Source organism: Mobula birostris, chromosome 17 (assembly GCF_030028105.1).
Source record: "Mobula birostris isolate sMobBir1 chromosome 17, sMobBir1.hap1, whole genome shotgun sequence".
Lineage (NCBI taxonomy): Eukaryota > Metazoa > Chordata > Chondrichthyes > Myliobatiformes > Myliobatidae > Mobula > Mobula birostris.
In genome coordinates, this window is record NC_092386.1 from 25923827 (window position 1) to 25950388 (window position 26562).

Genomic DNA, 26562 nt, shown 5'->3' on the forward strand with positions numbered 1-26562 from the left:
TTGATTCCGAGACCCCCCGACGGATACCAAAAAACGTGGATGCTCAAGTCCCTTATTTAACCTCAGTGTGGGTGGACTTTAGGACCCAGGGCAGCACAGGACACGCTGCCCACAGTGTTTCTGTTCCGTTGATTTATAATATCTAATACAAATGTAACTGCTATGTAAGTTGTTATACGGTATTGTTTAGGGAATAATGACAAGAAAAAAAGTCTGCACATGTTCAGTACAGGCGCAACCATCGTAGCTCTTCTGGGAACGCTGATGCTGCCTCGGCATCAGCCGATGCCGATTCTCCCGTGACCTTTAAGTTCTTGAGGCTGCAGCGCTTTACATAGCCAGCCAGCCATCCCTAGCACTAACACTTCCACGAAATTCATCTTCTTTCTGCTTTATTGTGCGAACGCTCGATTCGTTCTTACCGACCTTACAGCCCACTCCGGAATGCAACATGCCACTTTTCAAAAGATCTAATATTTCTAATTTCTCGGCGAGAGATAGCACTTTACGCTCCCTCTTGCCTTTGAGGAATTGCTTTGACCACATAATTACTTTTTAGGAGCCATTTTTTCACAGAAACAAAGTAGCGAACGAACAAGACGCAAGGCAAACAACGCTCGAACAATGAGTGCTGGAGAGAGAACTTCCGAGTTTTCCCGATTCGCGGTTGGTTGAATTCGCGCATGCGGAACTCATGGATAAGGAGGGCTGACTTTATAAACACTTTTAACAAAATAAGTTTCTATTGTGCCTATAGCTGAACTCATGATATAGTCTGCATGCAACCTGTAACAAACCTACTTGGCCTCTTACTGAGTTAATACATTTCCTATGAGAATACAGGAAGTTGTAATGGACGAAATACAAGAGCCACAAATTCCTGCTAATTTCAATTTCTGGATCAGTGACCATCTTCGCTTAACATTGATGAAATGTGGTCTATGGATTAACCAGAGCCAGCAGAGCAATGATGGAATGGCAATTTGTGAATTTAACTAGATAGTCAAAAGTCTCTTTAATCCTGGGAAAGAGCTAAATTTTACGGTTTGTGGTAGGGACAGAACACAATGGTTTTGGCTTTCCCATCTAGTTGATAGGCATTTCTTGTCCATAAGACCATTAGAAGCAAAATTAGGCCATTTGGCACATTGAGTCTGCTCTGCCATTCAATCATGGCAAATTTATTTCCCCCTCAACCCCATTCTCCTGCCTTCTCCCCCTTACCTTTGATACGATGATTAACCAAGAACCTATCAACTTCTGCTTTAAATATATCCAATGATTTGGCCTCCAGAGACATCTGTGGCAATGAATTCCAGATTCACCACCGTCAGGCTAAAGAAATTCCTCCTCATCTCTGTTCTAAATAAACATTTCTCTACTCTGAGGCTGTGCCCTCTGGTCCTAAACTCTCCCACTATAGGGAAGCATTCCCTCTTTCTAGACTTTTCAATATTCAATAGGTTTCAATGAAACTCCTCATTCCCCTCATTCTTCTAAACTTTATCAAGTACTGGCCAAGAGCCAACAAATGCTCCTCATACGTTAACCCTCTCATTCCTGGAACCATTCTTGCAAACCTCCTCTATACTCCCTCCAAGGTCAGCACTTCTTAGTTAAGGAGTCCAAAACCCCCAACTGCGGTCTGACTAATGACTTATAAAACCTCAGCATTACACCTTTGCTTTTATATATTCTTGTCCGCTCGAAAGGAATACCAATATTGCATTTGCGTTCCTATCATCAACTCAACCTGCAAGTTAACGTTTAGGGATTCTGCACAAGATCTCCCAAGTACCTTTGCATCTCCAATTTGAACCTAATCCTCTGATTTTTGAATTCTCTCCACAACACGCACTGGACAAGACAAACACAAACATCCAACATGTATTGGACAAAAAATCTAGCAATTTGGAGACTTGAAGTGTTGAGAATAGTGGTTGTGAGATAGACATTCAATAAACATTGAAAGAGGAGGAAGTATTATGATCAAACATAGAAGGCAGCCATAGGTAGACTCTTGCAGAGCTTGTGACATAACAGGAAAGATCCTTTAGATCAGGGTTTCTCAACTGGGGTTGCTAGAGGTTCTGTCAATTTAAAAAATATATCATTTTTGAACTTTGCACAATGCCTGATGTTAGCGCTTGTAGTGGTGGGCAGTAACCAAGCAGCCTGTTGGCAATCTCGTTAGAGGTCTCTCAGCCCAGTGTGGCAGTGCACAGTGGGACTGTGCTTATTTGCTTGAGTCCATTCTTAATTTTTGATGCGAGATAGGGGAGGCCGTTGATAATTGGTGAGTGCTGCATCGTATAGAGGGGTGGACGGTAGGCTGATAATAGGTGAGTGCTGTATTGCACGGAGGGGAGAACAGCAGGCTGATGAGGAGTGTGAAGTGTGTTTTCTGACCATTGAATGGACTCGCCCAACTTGGACTGTGACGTCAGCTTCTCCCTCCCAAATTATATCCAACTTGCCAACTGACTTATGGGAGCGAACAAACTACCAGTGTAGCAGAAAATTGGAGGGAAATTTTCATTCTAAAGGTGGTATTTTTTTTATGCGCCGTGATTCAGCTGCTGGCCTGTCGCTTTGCTATTGTTGCAACATTGCAAAAGGTGGATTGCGTAGTCAGAAGTGAATTTTATCATGAAGTTTTCATATTTCTTGCAGTTTTCTCATTTATTTATTATGCTGTCCTTTTTTATATTTTATAAAATTGTGTCTTTACCACTTTACCAATCAGCATTGTTAATAAATGTTCATGTTGTAAATAGCATTAATTAAAATCAATTTAAATTAAATCTACTGAGTCTACCTTTAGAAAGAATAAATCCCATTTTGGCTTAAGACAATTATTTAACAGAAATTTATTATAATTGCCTTACGAGTTTTAAAAATTTATGAAGGGAAAGGAGATTAATTACAAGAACGGCAAGGTAAGCTAAGCTAAACTTAACTACCTGATTTTTTAAAGAAAGATCGGCTAAAAATTTATTGCAAAACACATAAAAGTTGCTGGTGAATGCAGCAGGCCAGGCCGCATCACTAGGAAGAGGTACAGTCAACGTTTCGGGCCGAGACCCTTTGTCAGGACTAACTGAAAGAAGAGCTAGTAAGAGATTTGAAAGTGGGAGGGGGAGGGGGAGATCCGAAATGATAGGAGAAGGCAGGAGGGGGAGGGATGGAGCCAAGAGCTGGACAAATTGATTGGTAAAAGGGATATGAGAGGATCATGGGACAGGAGGCCTAGGGAGGAAGAAAAGAGGTGGGGGGGGGGAAAGCCCAGAGAATGGGCAAGGGGTATAGTCAGAGGGACAGAGGGAGAAAAAGGAGAGAGAAAGAATGTGTGTATATAAATAAGTAACGGATGGGGTACGAGGGGGAGGTGGGGCATTAGCGTAAGTATGAGAAGTCAAAGTTCATGCCATCAGGTTGGAGGCTACCCAGACGGAATATGAGGTGTTGTTCCTCCAAATTTATTCGCTACTCAAAAGAGCATTGACAATTATTTTTGCAGAATCTCACCTGGTCCCTCAACACCAGCTCCATAGCAAAGAAAGCCCAGCAACATCTCTACTTTCTGCGAAGGCTGAGAAAAATCCATCACCCACCACCCATCCTCACCACATTCTACAGAGGTTGTAATGAGAGCATCCTGAGCAACTGCATCACTGCCTGGTTCGGAAATTGCACCATCTCGGATCGCAAGACCCTGCAGCAAATACGGAGGTCAGCTGAGAAGATCATTGAGGTCTCTCTTTCCTCCATTACAGACATTTACACCACACGCTGCATCCGTAAAGCAAACAGCATTATGAAGGACCCCATGCACCCCTCATACAAACTCTTCTCCCTCCTGCCATCCAACAAAAGAGACCAAAGTATTCGGGCTCTTACGACCAGACTACGTAACAGTTTCTTCCCCCAAGCCATCAGACTCCTCAATACCCAGAGGAAGGACTGACACCAACCTACTGCCCTCTACTGTGCCTATTGTCTTGTTTATTATTTATTGTAATGCCTGCACTTTATGCAGTCCTGGGTAGGTCTGTAGTCTAGTGTAGTTTTGTGTTGTTTTACGTAGTTCAGTTTAGTTTTTGTGTTGTTCATGTAGCACCATGGTCCTGAAAAACGTTGTCTCATTTTTACTGGGTACTGTACCAGCAGTTATGGTCGAAATGACAATAAAAAGTGACTTGACTATTATATCTACAACCTGCTGATCGCACTGTGTGTGGGTGGGAGTATTTGTTCACAGGTTGTGTGTGAAGCCTCTAGTGCAGTAGTGTACTAGTGCCTGTAGTTAGAGCATGCTGCATGGTGCTCTCTGCTTACAGCTATTGCCGCTGGTTAGCCTTAATAGAGGGTGAAAAGAGGAGCCGAGTGTGTAAGCCTCCTCCTGCCAGTACAGAGCCTCTCCACCACCAAGACTCCTGCAGTGCCTCCTTGGGGCCACACATGGAAACTGGGTATCTTACGGTCCCAGGCTAAACTACAGGGGATCTCGGAGCAGCAGTGGGCCCCAGAGACGTGGCGTGCAGGCCCACCACTGTGTGGACACGCCCTGGTGCCCGTCAACCACTGTCCCAGCTATGGGCAAATAGCCCCACTGCCTTGTGGTAAGACGGTCGAGGCAAGGCTAAGGGAGCACACCCTGACAGAAAAGCAATGTGCTGGCGGTGCGCAATAGGCGGGCCTTAACAGATAAAGGACCCGGCAGCCTCCTGCAGCCAAGGTGAGGACCGGTTGTCCTGGGATCACCCTTGCCACTGGGATTTACCTCATCATGGTGAAGATAGTGCTACTGGGGATGGCACACCCCCTGTGGCACTTTAAAATCTTCCTTACGCAGGTCTCCACCTCTGACCATGGTGAACAATACCCGGACCTTATATATGGTTTAAGTCTGACGGCAATGGGAGCAGGTACTAATAGACTGGAGCTCCTAGTCAGAACCCTGCATGGCAGCGGCACAGGGTATTTGGTTGCTAGCAGATGGGACTGAGTGGCAGCTGTTTTCGGCAGACCCTGTGCGACTGAGCAGTCCTATTTAGGGACCGCACTGCTCACCCCAATTGGGGAAGGGCCTAGAAAAGGTGGCCTAAAAATTGTCTATTCGATCACTCACCTGGATAGGTTACCGCGCCTATCGGGTTATTCCACTATGGCGGTCAAATAAGAAACAATACAACCTAAAACTGGCAACATGGAATGTAAGGACTCTCCTGGACTTGTACGGCATCTCTGACAGACCTCACCGGAGCGTTGATCGCTGCTGAGCTGAGGCGCTACAATATCGACATTGCTGCCCTGAGTGAGACCAGGCTTCTGGATAAAGGCTCTTTAACAGAGGAACGGATGGATTACACATTCTTCTGGAAAGGTTTCCCCCCCAGGTGGACAACATCTCCACGGAGTAGGCTTGGCCATCAAGAACACCTTTCTACCAAGTCTTACAGAAATACCTGTTGGCATTAGTGAAAGAGTAATGACCCTCCATATCCCCCTGGCAAAGAAACATTATGCCACGCTTCTCAGTGCCTATGCATCAACTTTGCCATCTGAGAATGAGGCCAAGGAAGGCTTTTTATCAGACACTGGATGAAGCTCTTTGTCAGATCCCTAAGAATGATAAGATCCTTTTGCTTGGGAACTTCAACGCTAGGGTGGGACAAAACAAGATATGGAGTGGAGTGCTCGGTAGGCATGGTATTGGCAAGGTATTAGCATAACCAACACCATCTTCCAGCAGAAGACAAAATATAAGACCTTGTGGATGCACCCTCACTCTAAATGTTGGCACATGATCGACTTCATCATTGTGAGACATAGTGACATCAAGGATGTTCTCGTCACCCATGCCATGAGAGGTGCAGAGTGCTGGACTGACCACCGTATGATTGTGGCCAAGCTCCATATGAAAGTGCGTCCCCCCTTGCGGCTGCAAAAACCCAATAAAAAGCGGCTAAATTGCAACTGCCTGAGAAACACAGAAGCAAGAAGTGAGTTTCGACGCATCCTAGCTGAGAAACTAAGGGAGTTGGAACCTTGTCTGAGCTCAGAAAATACCATGGAACAACAGTGGACCCATATCAGCTCTGCGCTCTATGAGGCAGCAGCCCAATCCATCGGCCATAAGGGCAGGAACCACAAAGATTGGTTTGACGATAACTCAGACACCATCCACAACTTGCTTAAGGACATGCACAAAGTACACCAGGCAACTTTAGACAACCCTTCATCCACCAGCATCAGGCAGCATTGGCAGGCAGCTTGGAGGAAAGTGCCAAAGGTAATACAGGCCATACAAAATGAGTGGTGGACTGAAAAGGCACATGAAATCCAGTCCTTTGCCGATAATAATGACATGCATAATTTTTACAATGCTGTCAAAACCAAACCATCTACGGCCCAATAAATCGATGTGTTACTCCTCTGAAAACAGCAGATGGTCGAACACTTCTGAAGAATCAGAATACCATTCTGCAGAGGTGGGCTGAGCATTTTAACACCCTACTTAATCAGGACTCTGACGCAGACCCTACCATCCTGGACAAACTGCCTTAACTTCCTCCTATCCACGACCTCAGTCTACCACCAACCTTCCAGGAGGTTCTATCAGCTGTCCATTCCCTTAAGAACAAGAAGTCCCCTGGCACTGACAATATCCCTGCTGAGTTACTGAAGAACGGAGGGTACACGTGTATGCACACTCTCTACCAGTACATCACCAAGGCCTGGACTGATGAGAACATCCCACAGCAATGGAGAAATGCAAACATCGTTGTCATTTACAAGAACAAGGATGACAAGGCCATCTGCGACAATAGTAGGGGCATATCACTCCTTTCTGTTGCTGGAAAGGTCCTGGCTAAGGTGATGCTTCAAAGACTCATTAGCAACATCACCAAGTCAGTGCTGCCTGAATCGCAATGTGGATTTAGGAAGAACAGGAGCACGATCGACATGATCTTTACAGCCCGGCAGCAACATCAGGACCCATTTATGCCCTTTGTTGACCTCTCCAAAGCATTCGACACTGTGCAAAGAGAGCTCTTATGGGATGTCCTCCGTAGGTTTGGCTGACCCAATAAACTTGTTAACATCCTCCACCAGTTCCAGGATGGGATGACTGCTCGGCTGACCTTAGGAGAACAAGAGTCCAAGCCCTTCTTTGTACACACAGGGGTGAGGCAGGGGTGTGTGCTAGCACCTGTGCTCTTTAACATCTTCCTCTTGTGTGTTACCAAGCTTCTCCACAACGAGATTGAAAACAGCAGCGGTGTGGCAGTGGACATCAGATTAGATGGCAACCTCTTTGACATCAGGAGGCTCTACGCAACCACCAAACTCCGTAGAGAGTGGGTCCTGGAGCTGCAGTATGCAGACAACTGTGCTCTTGTGGCCCATACTCCGGAGGATCTTCAGACTGTTCTTGCTGTGGTGGTGAGAGCATACAGCAGGATGGGATTGACTGTCGATACCACCAAGACAGAAGTGGTTTACCAATGGAGTACCAGTCTCCCACCCACTCTACCTGCCTTCACTGTTGATGAAAAGCTGTCAGTAGTGCCATCTTTCAAATACCTGGGGAACATTCTCTCTGAGGATAGCGGCATTGACAACGATATCCAGAGCTGCATTAAACAGGCATCAGCTGCCTTTGGGAGACTTCGGCGTAGAGTCTTTCAGAACAGGAGCCTTTGTCCCTCCACAAAGGTCGCCGTATACCAAGCGGTCTGTGTCACCACCCTCCTTTATAGCGGTGAAGCTTGGGTAACCTAAAGCCGTAACATCAAGTACTTGGAGCGCTTCCACATAAGCTGCCTCCAGCACATCCTGGGAAATACCTGGTGTGAGCGGGTGCCTCGCACTGAAATACTTGTAAAGACCAACTGCAGAAGTATTGAGGCCATGATCACCCAGCGTCAGCTGCAGTGGCTGGGGCATGTGATAAGGATGCCCCCATGTTGGCTACCCCGCAGAGTGTTATACGTCTAACTACATCATGGTCGATGCTCAGCTGGAGGGCCGAAGAAGCGCTATAAGGATCAGATGAAGAATGCTTTAAGGAAGTGCAAGATCAGACCAGAGGACCTGGAGGAGGTTGCTGCTGACCGTACCGCTTGGCGACAGCTGTGTAGGGAAGGGGTTCGTATTCCGGAGATGGAAAGAACAACCAGAAGACAGCAGAGGAGAGCCAGGAGAAATGCAGCCATGGTTGCCACCACTACCACATATACATGTCCCACCTGCAATAGAGCTTGTGGGTCCAGGATAGGACTGCATAGTCATCAAAGATCTCACCGGTAAAGGAGTGGACGTTGTCATCAGATTTCGATGGACAACGAGGGGGAGGGGGAGGGGGATGGGAACTGATCACACTAACATATTGTGAGCTGTAGATATAATAATTTTTACACAGGGTTCCCTGAGACCTGAAAATTATTTCAAAGGTTCCTCCATGGCAAAAAGGTCCAGAAAGGCTGCTTTAGATAAAGGTTCCTAGTTAGGGCAGTGAGGAGCATTAGAGTAATTTAGCCCCACGGCCAAGGGAAGAAGAAACCAGCTAAGTCTCAGCCTGAACTGTTGACTGCTTATTCATTTCTATCGATGGTGCCTGGCCTGTTGATTTAATAATAAATACAAAATCAAGTGTTTATTATTAAGTATGGTATACAGATAGTTTTAATCTTCATGCCAAATCTATGAGCACATTGAATTTGCCAAGGGTAAGGTTGAAGGGAGGGTTAATATGATGGACTTTATTGGAAAAGGAGATTCTGAGTATATTGAAACATACAGTGAAACCCATAGAACTATGAACCTTGAGGGAGTTACTTTTGCATTCAAGTTCAAAGTAAATTTATTATCAAAGTGCACATATGCCACCATATCCAACCGTGAAATTCAGTTTTTTTTACAAGCATACTCAGTGAATCCAAGATAAACCGTTCAAATACAAAAGAGAAAAATAATTCGTAAATAAGTAGTAAGTATTGAGAACATGAGATGCGAGTGCTTGAAAGTTAATCTATAGGTTGGGGAACAGTTCAATGATGAGGCAAGTGAAGTTGAATGAAGTTATCCCCAATGGTTCAAGAGCCTGAAGGTTGAGAGGTAGTAACCTTTCCTGAAGCTGGCAGTGAGAATCCTGAGACTCCTGTATCTTCTTCCTGATGGCAGCACTGAGAAGAGAGCACGATCTGGCTGGTAGGGGCCCTTTCTGATAGATGTTGGTTTCCTGCAACAACACTCCATGTACATGTGCTCACTGGTGGGGGAGGGCTGTACCTGTAATGGGCAGCGCCGCATCCACGACTTTTTGTAGGACTTTCTGTTCAAGGCCATTGGTGTTTCCATACCAGGCTGTGATGCAAACAGTGAATATATTCTCCACCACACATCTATGAAAGTTTGTCGAAGTATTAAATGTCATGCTGAAGTTTTGCTAACTTCAGAGGAAGTGGAGATGCTGCTGTGCTTTCTTTGTAACTGCACTTACGAACTGGGCCCAGGGCAGGTCCTCTGAAAGGATAACACCAAGTAATTTAAAGTTGCTGACCCTCTCTATCTTTGATCCCCTGATAAGGACTGGTTCATGGAGCTCTGGTTTCCACCTACCAAAGTCAGTATTTAGCTCCTTGCTCTTGCTGACATTAAGTGAAAAGATGTTGCGGCAGCACCGAGCCAGATTTTCAATCTCCCTCCTATACGCTGATTCTTTGATTCAACCAACAATAGCAGTGTTATCACCAAACTAAAATTATTACATTGGAGTTGTGCTTAGCCAGCATGATTCTGGATCAGATTTTGCACAGAACAATAGAAATCTAATAAACTTTGTAGTTTAGCATTATGAAATGTCAATGCAGCTACGTTGCTCAAAAATAAAAAAATGATGACTCATTATGCAGAATGTTCCGTAATATGCATTGCATATTAAGAATACAGGTTACTATTGACCATAAATAATTATGTATCCTCTCTGTACAACTACCAACTGCATGTGTTTAAGTATTAAAGTATTTCAACATATTTGACATTTTTGGGTATATCATAGCCAGCATTGCTAAACACTGTACCAAGAGTCCTGTAACGTTTAATGAAACTTAAAACTATTTTCCTTGATCTCAAATGTTATTTTTGCTAGTTTGAGCAAACTGCAGAAATAGTTCATCATCGCCAGTTTAATGATTTGCTCTTCCATCATGCTGTAAAGACACCACCCCAGCGGTGTCATCTAATGCCATTCTGTATAAACATTTTGCACAGCCACAGGCAGCATCTCTAAAAATATATAGCCTTTTATCAGCTTTTTTTCTGTATTTGGCGAGTCACAATTTTACAGATTCTATTATTAACACCTTTAAAACCAACTTCAGAATGTTCAATTTAAAGTTACATTGTTACTTTAAATTCATACAACATGGAAACCAACTTGTCCTGTCAAAAATAAACTTCCAACTTCCATGCAATTCTTCAGATTGTTAAACTTAAGGGTTATTATTCTAATAGAAGTACATAAGATCTTGAAGAGTATAGATAGGGTGAGCGATCATTCTTGCAAGGATGGGGAATAAGATTAGAAGTGAAAGATTTAATAAGAACCTGAGAAGCAACTTACACAGGGTTCTTTTGAAGACCCTGACCTGGAGTTACACACTGACTACGGTTCTTGCAGGAATGGGACCCGCTCTCAGGGTTTCACAACTGGCTGTTAATCAGCACGCCAAAGGTGCAGCCCAAGAGCCTCGCTTGCCTTTGGAGGTTCGATATTTCATGGCTCTGGAGATGGGGAGGGATCAGAGGTCAGTGTCTGGGCAGGAAATTGGTGTGTCGTGGGAGATGGAAGATCTAAGACTGTGTGCCCAGAGACCCGAGATCTTTGGGCACAGAGCCTGGAAAAAGCGATGCAATGGACTTTTAACATCGTAAACCAGCGAGTTGTTTGTTATGTCTCCCCTCTCGCTGGGAAATGCAGACACCTCTTTCTCCCTTATTAGGGAGAGAGAGCCTGTGGTATGTCGAATACCGGGTGAACGAGCAGTCTTTGGGGTACTGCAAGTCTGTCTCTGCTGTTGCTTTGCTCACGCTTGAGTGCTTGGTGGCGGATGCAAATGCTTTCTTTTGCCGGTGGGGAGAGGGGGGATCGTTGTTTGCTGCTGCTTATGTGTGGGAGGGAGGGGAGCTGAGGGAGACTTTGGAGTTCTAATATTTAACTGTCATTCATTCTTTGGGGGCACTCTTCTGTTTTTGTGGATGGTTGCGAAGAAAAAGCATTTCAGGATGTATATTGTATACATTTCTCTGACATTAAATGTACCTTTGAAACACAGAGTGGGTAGTAGGTATATGGAACCAGCTGAAGTAGGTACATTGGATACATTTGAGGAGTACAGTTGATTCTGGTTAATTGGGCCATCAGTTATCGGGACAGCTGCTTATTTGGGATAACTCAAATAACAAAAATAGAGGAAATAGCCAGGATTGCTTTTGTTTATTTAGGACACAGTGCCACTTAATTGGGGAAGGAGACAGTCAGTCATGTGAACTTGTGTGGACCTTAGACACTCCTATGCTTAGGGTGAACAGTTGTAACGTTATCCATTTGGACCAACAGAAGCCGATTCAAAGCAGTGATATCTGATAATTGTTTTTTTTTAATTTTTGAATTAAAAAGAAATTGAGATCTCTGCCATGAAAAAATTCAACACTAGCCAAAAAGATTAGCCTACTCAATCAAATTAAAAACCATCCGCCTAACATCACTCATTGTCAGCTGGCAGAGATAACTGGGATGCCGAAATCTTCAATTACACGCTTGATACATCTGCAAGATAAACCACCAGAAGAATGGGCATTACATGAGGGACAACAGGGAACATCCCAATAACAAAAGCATGAAGATAAGGATCCGGATGCTCAAGAGGTTTTCTCAATCAATCCTTAATCAATAGTTTTCTATTGCAACTGGACGAAGTGTGCGTGTTAGTGGATCAATGTTTTAAAAAAAAACAAGTCAGGGGAGCTAGCTAAACAGCTGGTTCATGAAGATCTTAAAGGAACAGATGGTTGGTTGTCTCGATGGAAATGTAGGCACCACACTAAATTCAAGAAAGCACACTGCGAGAAGATAGTGTTGATATTGTAAGTGCAGAAGCATGGAAACCTACAAATCTCCCAAACTTACTTCAAAAATTTTATTCAGGTGATACCTACAATGTTGATGAAACAGGCCTTTATCTTCAAAATCGTGCCATGCCAGACAGTTCCCTTTGCTACAAAATGCAACGCTATCAGGTTCAAAGAAAATAATGGATCACATAACTATGTTATGTTGTTCAAAATGTCAGGAACTGATAAAAAGAAATTGTTGTTTATTGGGAAAGTTGTTAAACCTTGATGCTTTAAGGGGCTAGGAATGGATAGTTTACCAATCAAGTACAATGCCCGCATACACTCAATGAGTTCCTCTATTGGTAACCATTACAAACTGATACACAGTTTTATATTACTGTAGTAATATTGATAGTGTTCCAATTTGTTCTGCATTTCATTGAAATACATAATTCGTTACTCAGTTAAACAGTAGTTTGTATTTTTCATACCTTTTTAATGATTTCCATGAAACCTTAGATAATTGGGACAGCTGCTTAATTGGGCCAAAATGTACTGGTCCTGATGTGTTCCAATTAACTGGAATCCACTGTATATACACAGGTATGACAAGCATTGAAAGGAAAATATGATTAGCTTAAACATATACAATATTTAGGTCAGTCTGGGCAAGTATGGGCCAAAGGATCTTTTTCTGTGCTGTACAACTCAATGATGTTTATTACACCAAATACAAATAAATGGTAGCATCACAAGTTTAAGCTGCTCTCAGGCTACTGGGCTAGAATATTACACATTTTATCACTTCAATGAGGCAACTTTAGTATTAAAAACATGAGGCATATAAATACATGAGGCACTCTAATAAAAACACAAGCAGAGAAGGAAAACAAAAGAATTTGATGGCACATCATTCTTGAACACAACACTTTGCAAAAAGGAAAATTGTTACAATTATTGGACGTCAACCCAACGTCAGGATACCGTAGCAGGAATTTCCTGGGACAGAGTCACAAGCCCATTTTCAGCTGCAACAATGACCTCCCTTCCATCACAAAGGCAGGGTAAATAAGTTTACTAATTATCGCAAAACTTTCACTTGAAAGTAGCTTCCTCAATAATGAAACTGTTACCTGCAGGACCTGAGAAGTGGCAAGAAACTTCCCTTGCCAACAAACCAATATAAAATGACCATCTCTAATAAGTGAATCTAACCACCCATCCTAAACAGTTAAAAGCATTCCATCACGTAGTGACCAACCATCACCATTCTATGCGCGAGAAGGTTACCACTGGTTAGAAACTCAACTGGAAACACTTACATAAACACCAAGACCCCAAGAAAAGATTAGAAACATGGAGTCCTGCAGCGTGTGATTCACCTGTGACATTTTCTACAAGGTACAGGCTAGGTGCATAGTGACTACTCTCCACTCACAACTTTAACAACCTTCAAGATGAACAACAGCATTTGCGTTGAAGTCTCCTGCTTGATCAGTATCCTACACACCACTTTAAATAGTCTCTTCACTATCATATTACTACTTCTGTACACATTATCTAGAAAACATCTGCCGAAGTTACTCTGACAGCACTTCCAAAACTCATAATGCCTTCCACCAAGAGGCACATGGCAATAGATAGATTGAAACACAACTACAGACAGACTGCCTTCCAAATGGCACAATATTTTGACTTGTAAATGTACCACCATTGGATCTAAATCTTGGTGTTCCTTTTACAACAGCATGATAAAAGTATCTTCACCAAAATGACTGCAGCAAGTCTAGAAATAACTCATCAAAATCCTGGAAGTAATAATCATACAGACAGAGTTGTACAGCGCAGAAATGAGCCCTTTGGCCCACGTGGTTTATAATCATTTGTCGTCTACACTAATCGTACTTACCTTGCTCTCTCTATACCCATGACTGTGTAGCTAGGCGCAACTCAACTGTCATCTATAATTTCACCGATGATACAATTGTTGGCAAAATTTTAGATGGTGATGAGGTGAAAATGAGAGAAACAGATCAGCTTGTTAAGTAGTGTCACAACGACAACCTCACACTCAACATCACTGAGATCATGGACTTATTGATTTATGGAAGGGGAAGTTGGAAGAACACACACCAGTCCTCATCAGGGGATCAGCAGTGGAAAGAGTGAGCAGCTTCAAGCTCCTGGACATCAAAATCTCTGTGGATCTATCCAGAGTGCATCATACTGCAATCATGAAGATGGCACGCCAGTGGCTATACTTTATTAGGAGATTGAGTAGATTTTATATGTTGTCAGAGATTCTAGCAAATTTCTACAGAAGTACCAGGGAGAAGAAACCAACTGGTTGCCTCACTGCCTGGTATGAAGGCTTTAATGCACAGGATCATAAAAACCTGCAGAGTGTTGCAGACTCACACAGTTCCATTTTGGGCACCAGTCTCCCCAGGAACATGGACATCTTCAAAAAGGCCACATTCATCATTAAGGACTCTCACCATTCAGGATATGCCCTCTTCTAAATTACTACCATAAAGGAGGAGGTGCAAGAGCCTGAAGAGACACACTCAACATTTTAGGAACGCCATCCGCCGTCAGATTTCTGAACTGTTTATGAACACACTCTATTTTGCTCTCTTTTTGGACTATCTAAAAATAATTCTTATCATAACTTAAAATAAATTTTATGTATTGCAACTTATTGCTCCCGCAAAACAACTAATTTCATGATATTTCTAAGTGATAATAAACCTGATTCTGATTTACATTAGGTCTGTATCTTTTTAAGTGTCTGCCTAAATGTCTCTTAAACATAGCCACTGAGTTTTACCAACTACTCTGCAACTGAGTTCCAGATATCAACCACTATGTTTAAAAATAGCACTTCCCATGTAATTCCGATTTAGAACTTCTTCCCTTTATCTTAAACTATGTCCTCTGGTTATTGAGGCAACAACATGGGGTTAAAAGATTATGACTATCCAAGCCTCTTATAATTTTAAAGACTTTTTAAATCAGGGCACTGTAGCGGTGTGCTACACACAGCGCTAAAATAACCACATGTAGTTGGTGAGTTAGAGTTGCAATGAAAAAGGTTTATTCAAACTTCACGGCCTGCTTTAAAGCCTTCCCGTTCCCGCCCTCCCTGGGCGGGACTGCTGTGGGGAGAGCATATTTCCAGACCCTTTCCGCGCGCGGGATTTTCCCCGCTGGTGAAGATGGCCTGGCGCCCTTTTTGGGGCCGGCATCTTTGCCTGCGCACGGTTTCGTGAGTCGGTTCGTGTGTGCTAGAAAGTGGGTCGCCACATAACCCCCCCCCCCCCCACCCCCAGAACCGGCGATACCTCCCCCAGTGTCCACAGTCTGGATCGGCCTCTGTTTGGGAGGTCTGCCCCTGCGCTGTGGTGCCTGAGCCTGGACCGGCTGCGCCGTCCACATGGGCCGGTTTGAGTCGGTACACCGTGAAAACCTCCTCTCTCCCCCCAATATCCAGCATGAACGTGGACCCGTTGTTCCTGATCACCTTAAACAGCCCCTCGTAGGGCCGCTGTAGCGGTGCCCGGTGTCCGCCCCGTCGTACAAAAAGAAACTTACAGTTCTGCAAGTCTTTGGGTACGCAGGTTGGGCTCTGTCCATGCTGTGAAGTGGGTATGGGGGCCAGGTTACCGAGCCTCTCACGTAGTCTGTCCAGGCCTGCTGCGGGTTCTTCCTCTTGCCCCCTTGGGGCTGGTATGAACTCTCCTGGGACGACCAGGGGTGCACCGTACACCAACTCGGCCGACGAGGTGTGCAGATCTTCCTTGGGTGCCGTGCGGATTCCGAGCAGGACCCAGGGAAGTTCATCCACCCAGTTAGGCCCCTCCAGGCGGGCCATGAGAGCCGACTTCAGGTTACGGTGGAAACGCTCCACTAGCCCATTCGACTGTGGGTGGTAGGCAGTTGTGTGGTGTAGCTGCGATCCTAAAAGGCTGGCCATAGCTGACCACAGGCTGGAGGTGAACTGGGCGCCCCTGTCGGAGGTAATGTGGGCTGGTAACCCGAAGCGTGCTACCCAGGTTGCGATCAGTGCTCGGGCGCAGGATTCGGAGGTGGTGTCGGTGGGCGGGACCGCCTCTGACAATCTGGTGAACCGGTCTATCATAGTTAGGAGGTACCGTGCTCCTCGCGACACTGGCAGGGGCCCCACGATATCCACATGAATGTGGTTGAACCTCTGGCAGGTGGGTTCGAACTGCTGCGGTGGAGCCTTGGTGTGCCACTGCACCTTGGCTGTTTGGCACTGCATGCACGTTTTGGCCCATTCACTGACCTGTTTACGAAGCTCATGCCACACGAACCTGTTGGAGACTAGCCGGACAGTTGTCCTGATGGAAGGGTGCACTAAGTTGTGAATGGATTCAAGAACTCGCCGGCGCCAGGCTGCCGGGACGACGGGGCGAGGTTGGCCGGTAGCTACGTCACACAGTAGGGTCCTCTCACCTGAGCCTATGGGGAGGGCTTGAAGCTGCAAACCGAAGACTGCAGTCCTGTAACTAGGGATCTCATCGTCTGCCTGCTGTGCCTCTGCCAGCGCTGCATAGTCCACCCCCTGGGACAGGGCCTGTATGGTAGGTCTGGAAAGTGCATCCGCCACGACGTTGTCCTTTCCCGAGACATGCCGGATGTCCGTCGTGTATTCGGAGATGTAGGGCAGATGTCGCTGCTGGCAGGACGACCAGGGGTCGGACACCTTCGTGAACGCAAAGATAAGCGGTTTTTGGTCTGTGAACGCGGTGAAGGGCCTACCTTCTAAGAAGTATCTGAAATGCCGGATTGTCAGGTATGGTGCCAATAGCTCCCGGTCGAAAGCACTGTACTTGAGTTCGGGTGGTCGTAGGTGTTTGCTGAAGAACGCCAGGGGTTGCCAGCGACCCTCGATGAGTTGTTCCAGCACTCCACTGACTGCTGTGTTGGATGCGTCCACTGTGAGGGCAGTAGGAACGTCCGTTCTGGGGTGCACTAGCATCGCGGCGTTTGCCAAGGCTTCTTTGGTTTTAACTAAAGTGGCTGCGGGCTCTTCGTCCCAGGTAATGTCCTTGCCCTTACCCGACATCAGAGTGAACAGGGGCTGCTGAGGGGAGGAAACGGTGGTAGAAATTCACCATACCCACGAATTCTTGCAGGTCTTTGATTGTGTTGGGTTGGGGGAAGTGGCGGACCGCGTCTACCTTGGCGGGCAGCGGGGTTGCCCTGCCTTTAGTCATCCTGTGGCCCGGGAAGTCGATGGTGTCGAGTCCGAACTGGCATTTGGCTGGGTTGATTGTAAGACCGAATTCCCTCAGGCGGGAGTAGAGCTGGCAGAGGTGGGACAGGTGCTCCTGACGACTACTGCTGGCTATGAGGATATCGTCCTAATAGATGAATGCAGAGTCCAGGTCGCGTCCCACCGCGTCCATTAGCCGCTGGAACGTCTGTGAGGCATTCTTTAGACCAAACGGCATTCGGAGGAATTCGAAAAGTCCCAACGGGGTGATGAGTGATGTTTTGGGGATGTCGTCTGGATGTACCAGGATTTGATGGTATCCCCAGACGAGGTCTACCTTGGAAAAGATCCTTGCGCCGTGTAGGTTTGCTGCGAAGTCTTGAATCTGCGGCACAGGGTAGTGGTCTGGCATTATAGCCTTGTTCAGTCTGTGGTAGTCACCGCATGGTCTCCAGCCCCCCCTGTTGCCTTGGGCACCATGTGCAGGGGGGAGGCCCATGGGCTGTCGGACTGTCGTATGATCCCCAATTCCTCTATCTTCTTGAACTCCTCTTTCGCCAGTCGGAGCTTATCCGGGGGAAGCCTTCGAGCACGGGCGTGGAGGGGTGGTCCCTGGCTCGGGATGTGGTGCTGTACTCCATGTCTGGGCATGGCTGCCGTGAACTGTGGTGTCAGTACTGATGGGAAATCCGCCAGGACCCTGATGAATTCGTTGTTGGACAGTGTGATGGAGTCCAGGTGTGGGGCTGGCAACTTTTCTTCACCCAAGGAGAACGTTTGAAAAGTCTTGGTGTGGACCAATCGCTTCCCTTGCAGGTCGACCAGCAGGCTGTGGGCTTACAGAAAATCCACCCCCAGGAGTGGTTGGGCCACGGTGGCCAGTGTGAAATCCCACGTGAACCGGCTGGAGCTGAACTGTAGCCACACCGTGCAGGTGCCGTAGGTCCGTATTGTGCTGCCATTTGCAGCCCTCAGGGTGGGTCCGGGTTCTCTGTTGCGGGTGTCGTAACTCGTTGGAGGTAAGACGCTGATCTCTGCTCCGGTGTCGACCAAAACGCGTGGTCCCGACTGCTTGTCCCAGACATACAGGAGGCTGTCCTGATGGCCAGCCGCCGTAGCCATCAGTGGCGGCTGGCCCTGGCATTTCCTGGGAATTTGCAGGGTGGTCTGCAGCGGCGGGCCTCTGTGCCCCACCGCTGGTGGTAGAAGCACCATTGTTCGTTGGGCTCCTCACTCACGTCGCCGAGTTTTGTAGGCTCTGCTGCCGGGCCTGGTCTGGTCTGCCATTGGGCACGCAGCTTAGTGATCTGTGCGACGGATGCCCCTCTCTCTTTCGTGGCATTCCACAGCGCATCTGCCTGGGCCGCCACCTCCCGGGGGTTGCTGAAATCTGCATCGGACAGCAGCAGGCATATGTCCTCGGGCAGTTGCTCTAGGAACACCTGCTCAAAGATGAGGCAGGGTTTGTGTCCTTTAGCCAGGGCCAGCATTTCATTCATTAATGCCGACGGCGGCCTGTCAACCGAACCATCCAGGTGCATTAAGCGGCATGCTTGTTCACGCCGTGAGAGTCCGAAAGTCCCTATGAGCAGGGCTTTGAATGCTGTGTATTTGCCGTCCTCCGAGGGCGACTGTATAAACTCCCCAACTTGTGCAGCTGTCTCCTGGTCGAAGGAGCTCAGCACATCGTAGTAGCGACTGCAATCGGAGGTAATCTGCTGAATGTGGAATTGAGCTTCTGCTTGTTTGAACCATAGACAGGGTCGCAGCGGCCAAAAGCTTGGCAGTTTTAACGAATCTGCGTGAACAGATGCGGCGTCGGTCATCTCCGGTCCAAATATCGTATGGGCCATCGGGGTCACCAATTGTAGCGGTGTGCTACACACAGCGCTAAAATAACCACACGTAGTCGGTGAGTTAGAGATGCGATGAAAAAGGATAATTCAAACTTAGCGGCCTGCTTTAAAGCCTTCCCGTTCCCGCCCTCCCTGGGCGGGACTGCTGTGGGGAAAGCATATTTCCAGACCCTTTCCTGCTGGTGAAGATGGCCTGGCGCCCTTTTTGGGGCCGGCCTCTCTGCCTGCGCGCGCTGTTTCGTGAGCCGGTTCGTGGGTGTTAGAAAGTGGGTTGCCACAGCACCCTTTAGCCTCTGTAACTCGAGGGAAAACATACCCATCTTATCCAATCTGCCCCCTATCACCGAATTCTTCCAATCTAGGCAATATCCAGGTGAATATCCTCTCAATCCAAATATGCCCAAAACCTTCATTAAAAGGTCACATAGTCTTTATTTTAAAAGCATTTGAAACAGTGATGATTCGAGAATTTTACACTCCAGAATGGGACAAAACTAAATTTAATATCAGAAGAATTAACCCAAAAACATTTATTTGTTGAAATTTCTGGCAAATTCATAATCTGTACAATTCACAGATTGACGTTTATACATGTCATGCACCTCACATCTAGTAAGCGAACCTTTTCTCCCACCACCAATTAACAGCATCATGTATTTGACAATGTTAATGAAAAATCCTACATTAGAACATGTATCAAAATTGCTAAGATTAGGCAAAGTGCAAAGGCACAAAATGCAAACACATCTTCAACAAAGCACTGACTACAAGATCAAAAACAAAAACTCACTCACTGTCTTCAGTAGGAAGGACCTGCAGGGAATAAATCCATTCAATAATGCTGGCTTTATCCACCAGATGCAAGGCACTCAGCATATCCAGACCAGACAATGCAAAGAAAGCAATGGTCAATCTGCAAATACAACAGATAAATCATCAATTCATCCCACGGATATCACCTGCTGAGTTCCTCCAGCACCTTTTGTGTGTTCCTCAAGATTTCCAGCATTTGCATAATCTCAACAAGACATACACAAAACATTTAGCTATGTGTGAAGTTCTTTCATTGTAAACAACATATGGCACCCTAGAAGATGTCCTCTGCGGTACTCTTGTAATACATGCATTAAAGGGAAAAAGTTTGAGCTAATAATTTTTCAACTTATTTCCAGGTTTACAACTCATTCAGTAAAATCTGAGCCCAAAACTTGCAGCTCAGTTGCCGTCTTGTGCAACTCACTTTTTGAAATATTCAGTTGCAAATTACATCAAACTTGCAAGCTGAAGTTGAAAGAATTAATGTATTCCACAGCACAACTGTCCTGTTTTTCTCTAAAAGCACCCCACCATTGAACAGAAGGAACAGGAGGTACAGCAGCCTTAAGTCCTACACCACCAAGTTCAAGAACAGCTACTTCCTAGCAAACATCTGGCTCTGGAAACAGCCAGCACAACCCTGATCACTGCTTGACTTGATTTTGAATACTGTATGTTACTTTATAACCATATGAAAAAGCAGACAATAGAGCCACCCACAGCTCCAATCTAATTAAATCTGCAGATGATACTACATTGATTGGTTTTAATAATAACAAGGCAGCCTACAGAGAAGAAGTCATCACCCTGACACAGTGGTGTCAAGAAAACAACCTCTCCCTCAATGTTGCAAAAACAAAGGAACTAGTTGTGAACTACAGGAGGAACGGAGACAGGCTCACCCCTATTGACATCAATGGATCTGGGGTTGAGAGGGTGAACAGCTTCAAGTTCTTCGAAATACACATCACCGAGGATCTCACTTAGTCTGTACGTATCGGCTGCATGTTGAAGAAAAGCACAATAGTGCGCCTTTCACCTCAGATGGTTGAAGAAGTTTGGCATGAGCTCCCAAACCCAAAGAACTTCCTACAGGAGCACAACTGAGAACATCCTGACTAGCCGTATCACTGCCTGGTATGGCAACTGTACTTCCCTCAATCGCAGGACTCTGCAGAGAGTGGTGCAGACAGCCTAGCACATCTGTGGATGTGAACTTCTCACTATTCGAGACTTTTACAGTGACAGGTGCGTAAAAAGGGCCAGAAAGATCATTTGGGACCCGAGTCACCCCAACTACAAACTGTTCCAGCCACTACCATCTGGAAAACTGTACCGTAACATTAAAGCCAGGACCAATAGGCTCCAGGACAGCTTCTTTCACCAGCCCTTCAGACTGATTAATTCACGCTGACACAATTGTATCTCTAAGTTACATTGACCGTTCTGTTGTATGTCTTACTGCACATACTTTTTATACAAATTACTACAATTTGCACATTGCACATTCAGAGACGTAACGTAAAAGATTTTTACTCCTAAGGTTGTCAAGGCGAGGAGTGGTAGTGGGGACAAGCTTGTGCTCCTCACGGTATGCGACTCAAATAGCCTCTGACAGCCAAGTCCAACTACTGGCCTTCTCGTGTAGCTTAGCCTCTAAGCCTGGTGGAACTGTTTCTACTGACAGGAGAAGGGGCGAAGGCGGGTCCTAGCACCTTAAAACCAGTGCTTCAGGTAGATGGAGCTCGTCAGCCTGGGAAGGTAGTGGGAAAACTCTGATTTCAAACCTCCGCTGCCTTGCGGCCATACCCACTCAGGGGAAAGGCTTCGGGAGTAAACCCTGAGGACAAATCTGGAGCTGGAGTCCCTAAGGCAGTACGATGTTGCCTTCAACCTCATTCTGGCAACTCCTGTGATGACACTGGTGCCAAGTTGTATCAGCCCTTGCCCTTCCCTTGGACAACATCGGTGGCATGGAGAGGGGAGACTTGTTGCATGGGCAACTGCCGGTCTTCCATAAAACCTTGGCCAGGCCTGCGCCCTGGAAACCTTCCAGGCGCAGATCCATGGTCTCGCAAGACTAACAGATGCCACCACCATGTGAAGAATGTAAGAAATAAAGTCAATTCAAGTGTATTTCTAATATTCCAATTATAAGTCACTGCTGCACTAATATACTGTATTAACAGATTACTTGTTCTATTTCCACAAATGGGGCTTGAACCTGTAACTTTATGACTCGGAAACAGCAGAACTACTATTGACCAAAGCCGACAATTACCAGTGAAGACCGGACTATTCCAGCTGCCCTTACATACAACTCCAGTTCCACGGGAGAATGTATATCCAAATGTTGTCATGACTTGAGGGTGTGAGTTTATAGGGAGAGATTGAATAGGCTATGCTATTCATTGAAGTGTAGGTAACTGACGGGTGGCCTTATAGAGGTGTATACAATCATGAGAAGCATAGATAGGGTGAATACATAGTCTTCGTCCCCAGAAAGAGGGTATCAAACACTGGAGGGCTTAGGATTAAGGCAAGAAGAAAAAGGTTTAAAAGGGAATCTGAAAGGTAGCTTCTTCATGCATATGGGACAAGTTACCAAAGGAAGAGGTTGAAAAATGCACGATAACATTTAAAAGACACTTGGACAGCTACAAGTGATATGGGCCAAACTTGGACAAATGGGACGTCTAATTTAGCAATCAGCTAAGCGTGTAAAACCTAGCTTAGCAGTTTGGCCACCATGGACAACTTGGGTCAAAAAAACCTGTTTCTGTGCTGTCCTACTCTATGACTACGAAGAACAGCACCTTTCAGAGTTATACTGTTGTATCAAACTGCAAGCAGTACATACAATAATTCCCACCTTTTTAAAAATGTATCGACTGTATGGGTGCCCAAGATTATAATGGCCTGCCTCAATGATTACTGCCTGGTAGCGCTTATATCAACTGCAATGAAGTGTTTCGAGAGGCTGGTTATGGTATGAGTTAACTCCTGCCCCGTACATGACCTGGTCATGCTTCAATGTGCCTACTGTCACAACAGGCCAACAGCAAATGTAACATCTTTGGCTCTTCACTCTGCTCTGGACCGTCTAGACAACAGCAATTCATACGTTAAGCTGCTGCTCAGCGACTGCAGCTCGGCATTCAACATAATTATTCCTTCCAAACTCATCTCCAAGTTTCCAGATGTGGGGCTTTGTACCTCCGTCTGCAACTGTATACTCTACGTTCTCATCAGCAGATCTCAGCAAGGATTGGTAACAATATTTCCACCTCACTGACAATCAACATGGGTGCAACTCAAGGCTGCAGGCTTAACGCCTGCTCTGCACTCTACATAAATGACTGTGGCCATGCAGAGCTCCAGTGCCATATGCAAATTCACCAACAATGCCACTGTTGTTGGACAAACCACATGCGGTGATGAAATCACCTTACTGAAGCAAGACAGGACACCTGGTTGAGTGGTGCTTAACAACAACCAATCTATACTGGGGCAGGGGGAAGGAAGGGGGGAGAAATTGACAGTGGAGAATCAGCAGTTTTAAATTCCTGGGCATTAATGTCTCAGATGACCTGCCCTGGCCTCAGTTAATCACAAGGAAGACGTGCCAGCTTCATTGCTTTTTGAGAAGGTTAAGGAGATTTGGATTGTCACGAAACACTCAAACAAACGTCTACACATGTACTGTTGAAAGTATCCTGACAGGTTGCATCACAGTCTAGCATAACAATCCGAATGTGCAGGAATGCAAGAAGCTGCAGAGTGCAGTGGACTCTGCCCCATACATCACAGCAGAACCTTGCCCACCACTGGTAGTATCTACAGGAGATGCTACCTCAAGGCAGCAACATCTATCGTCAAAGATTGCCACTATCTCCGCCATCTTCTTGCACCTACCATCAGGGTACAGAGGCCCAACAGTCCTACTGGGTTCAGGACACCTTATTTCCCTTCAGTCACTCCGTTCTTAAACCAACTGGCACAACCCTAACTAATCATTTCAGTTTAAACTTTTTTGTTCTATTTGTGTTTTTTCTTGTAAAAATTGTGTTTTATTTGTGTTTAACATCAATCAAGGATGGGTCAGCTTTATTAGCAGTCACACAACAGCTTGGGCAAATCGTCATTTCGTTTACATCAGAAATAAAGTGATCTTAGTTTTGAATGTAAGAATCTCAGCTGGGAAATTGTTGGAGAAGTGGAGCCTCAAGGGGATGAGGTATGAACAAGGCTTTCAGGGGTAACAGAGGGCTGAAAACATAGAAGTGTCATTTCTCATATCACGGAACAAAACAGAATCAGCAGGTCTCGGTTCAGGCCAAGCTGTCACACCTCCTCTCTTGAACCATGGGGAAATTCACCAGTTATGGCTTGAATTGCATGAACTGAAGGCTAATCAAAATAATAGTCTTAGTTTTGCAGTTTACACCAAGGGGGATTTTTTTTTCCATCTGGCCAGGTCTTGGCAAGCAGAACACAAACTTGTTTGCAAAATTAAAGCTCTTGAGATTAAGGAAACAGCAGTGAGACACTTGAGGTGCAGGTGTGCAGCTGCTCAGCTCTAGAAACATGGGCTGGAGCCTGAGCTCCAGCGCTATGCAGTGTTTACATCTTTCTCCCCATATCTGCATGGATATTGCCCAACTGCTCCCCTATCCCAAATACGCATTGCTTGTTGTTAAATGGCTGTTACAAACCTGGAGGGTGATAATGGAATTCAAGATAGAACAGGTAGAAGGAAATAGGTTGGAAAATGGAATTACTGACAGCCAACACATATCTGAGTTGCCTCCTGAATCATATGGAAATGTTAACAATGGATAAAACCAAAGAAAACTAGCTAAGGGTCATATAGAAGAATATAGTTAAAGAGTACTAAAAATTCTCAGTCATCGTTATTCACCTGGCCCACTAATGTTCTTCAGCAGAGAAAAAGCTGGCACCCTTACTTGGTATAGCCTTTTGTGATTCCAGATCTACCAGTGTAGGTGATGCCTTGAAATGACCTACCTTAGTCAAAACAAAAAATAGGGCATTTGCTGGCCTCATCAATAGTATTCAAGTTTCAAAAATAAACTAATAAAAGTTAGCAGAAACTAACATAATGACAATAAGATCCAAATTAAAATACTGTGGATTCTGATTAATTGGGGCACTCTGGGACCAGTACATTTTGACCCAATTAAGCGGCTGCCCTAATATATTAAAGTTTCATGGAAATAGTTAACAAGGTATTAAAGACAAGCAACACACACAAAATGCCAGAGGAACTCAGCAAGCCAGGCAATATCTATCGAAAAGAGTAAACAGTCGACGTTTCCGGCTAAGACCCCTCAGCTACTGCTTAACTGAGTAACAAATTATGCATTTAAATGGAATACAGAACAAATTAGAAAACTACATTCATATCCTACGACAGCGGTCCCCAACCACCGGGCCGCGAGGAAACGATATGATTTGGCGATAGGAGTCAGCTGCACCTTTCCTCATTCCCGGTCACGGCCACTGATCAGCCATTATGCATGCGAGGTCATTACCCGCGCCTCATCCATTTCAGCGCGGGAAGAAGATCAACTCCTCGAGCCTGCAAATGACGGCGGGCTGAAAAGTACGTTTGACATAACATCTCTGCCGGCATTGTGGATCAAAGTCAAGGCTAAATATCCTGAGATAGCCACGAAAGCACTGAAAACGTTGCTTCCATTTCCAACGTATCCCTGCAATGAATGCAACGAAATCTAAATTGCGGAATAGACTAGACATTAGGAATCCCGTTCGAGTATCACTGTCTCTCGTCACCCTTCGATAGGACCATCTTGTTGCGGGAAAACAAGCCCAGGGCTCCCTCTGCTTCAGCAATATTGGTGTGTTGCAATGATTTTATATGTTCGTACGGGGAAAATATGTGCTGCGTGTTTAATATCCACACGATACTTAAAATGTTATGATGCTATTGACTTATATAACTATATAACAATTACAGCATGGAAACAGGCCATCTCTGCCCTTCTAGTCCGTGCTGAACGCTACTCTCACCTAGTCCCACTGACCTGCACTCAGCCCATAACCCTCCATTCCTTTCCTGTCCATATACCTATCCAATTTTTCTTTAAATGATAATATCGAATCTGCCTCTACCACTTCTGCTGGAAGTTCGTTCAACTTTTACTTTGAGCTCCCCTGATAATTGACTTATCACTATATTCATGCCAGAAAAATATGCGCTGTGTGTGTTTAATATTAAATTCGTTAGATAAACCCTTTTAGAAACGAAATTGAGTGTATTAGCTAATTATCATCTATATTCCAGTCGTGATTAACACCCCACCCCCGAACAGAATCGCCAAAAACGGTTTGTAGAAAGAAATCGTACACGCAAGTTACGCACGTGCACTGGTGCCCGCGCAAGGCTTCATGGTCATTGTAGTCTTTTCGGGGAAACCCCAGCGTATCTGACTGCTACTCTTGTCCGTTGACAACCCTACCCCCCCCCCCCCCCCCCGGGTC

At 45.5% G+C, this 26562-nt stretch overlaps 1 protein-coding gene across 2 annotated transcripts in view; it reads right to left on the reverse strand.

The window, feature by feature from the left end:
* The window catches only part of pggt1b (protein geranylgeranyltransferase type I, beta subunit), a 73061-nt gene that overhangs the window by 35557 nt on the left and 10942 nt on the right, over positions 1–26562 (reverse strand). For both annotated transcript variants that reach the window (XM_072281410.1, XM_072281409.1), the window contains exon 2: positions 20016–20134. In XM_072281410.1, coding sequence (XP_072137511.1) covers positions 20016–20134 — 119 coding nt within the window. The remainder of the gene's footprint in view (positions 1–20015; positions 20135–26562) is intronic.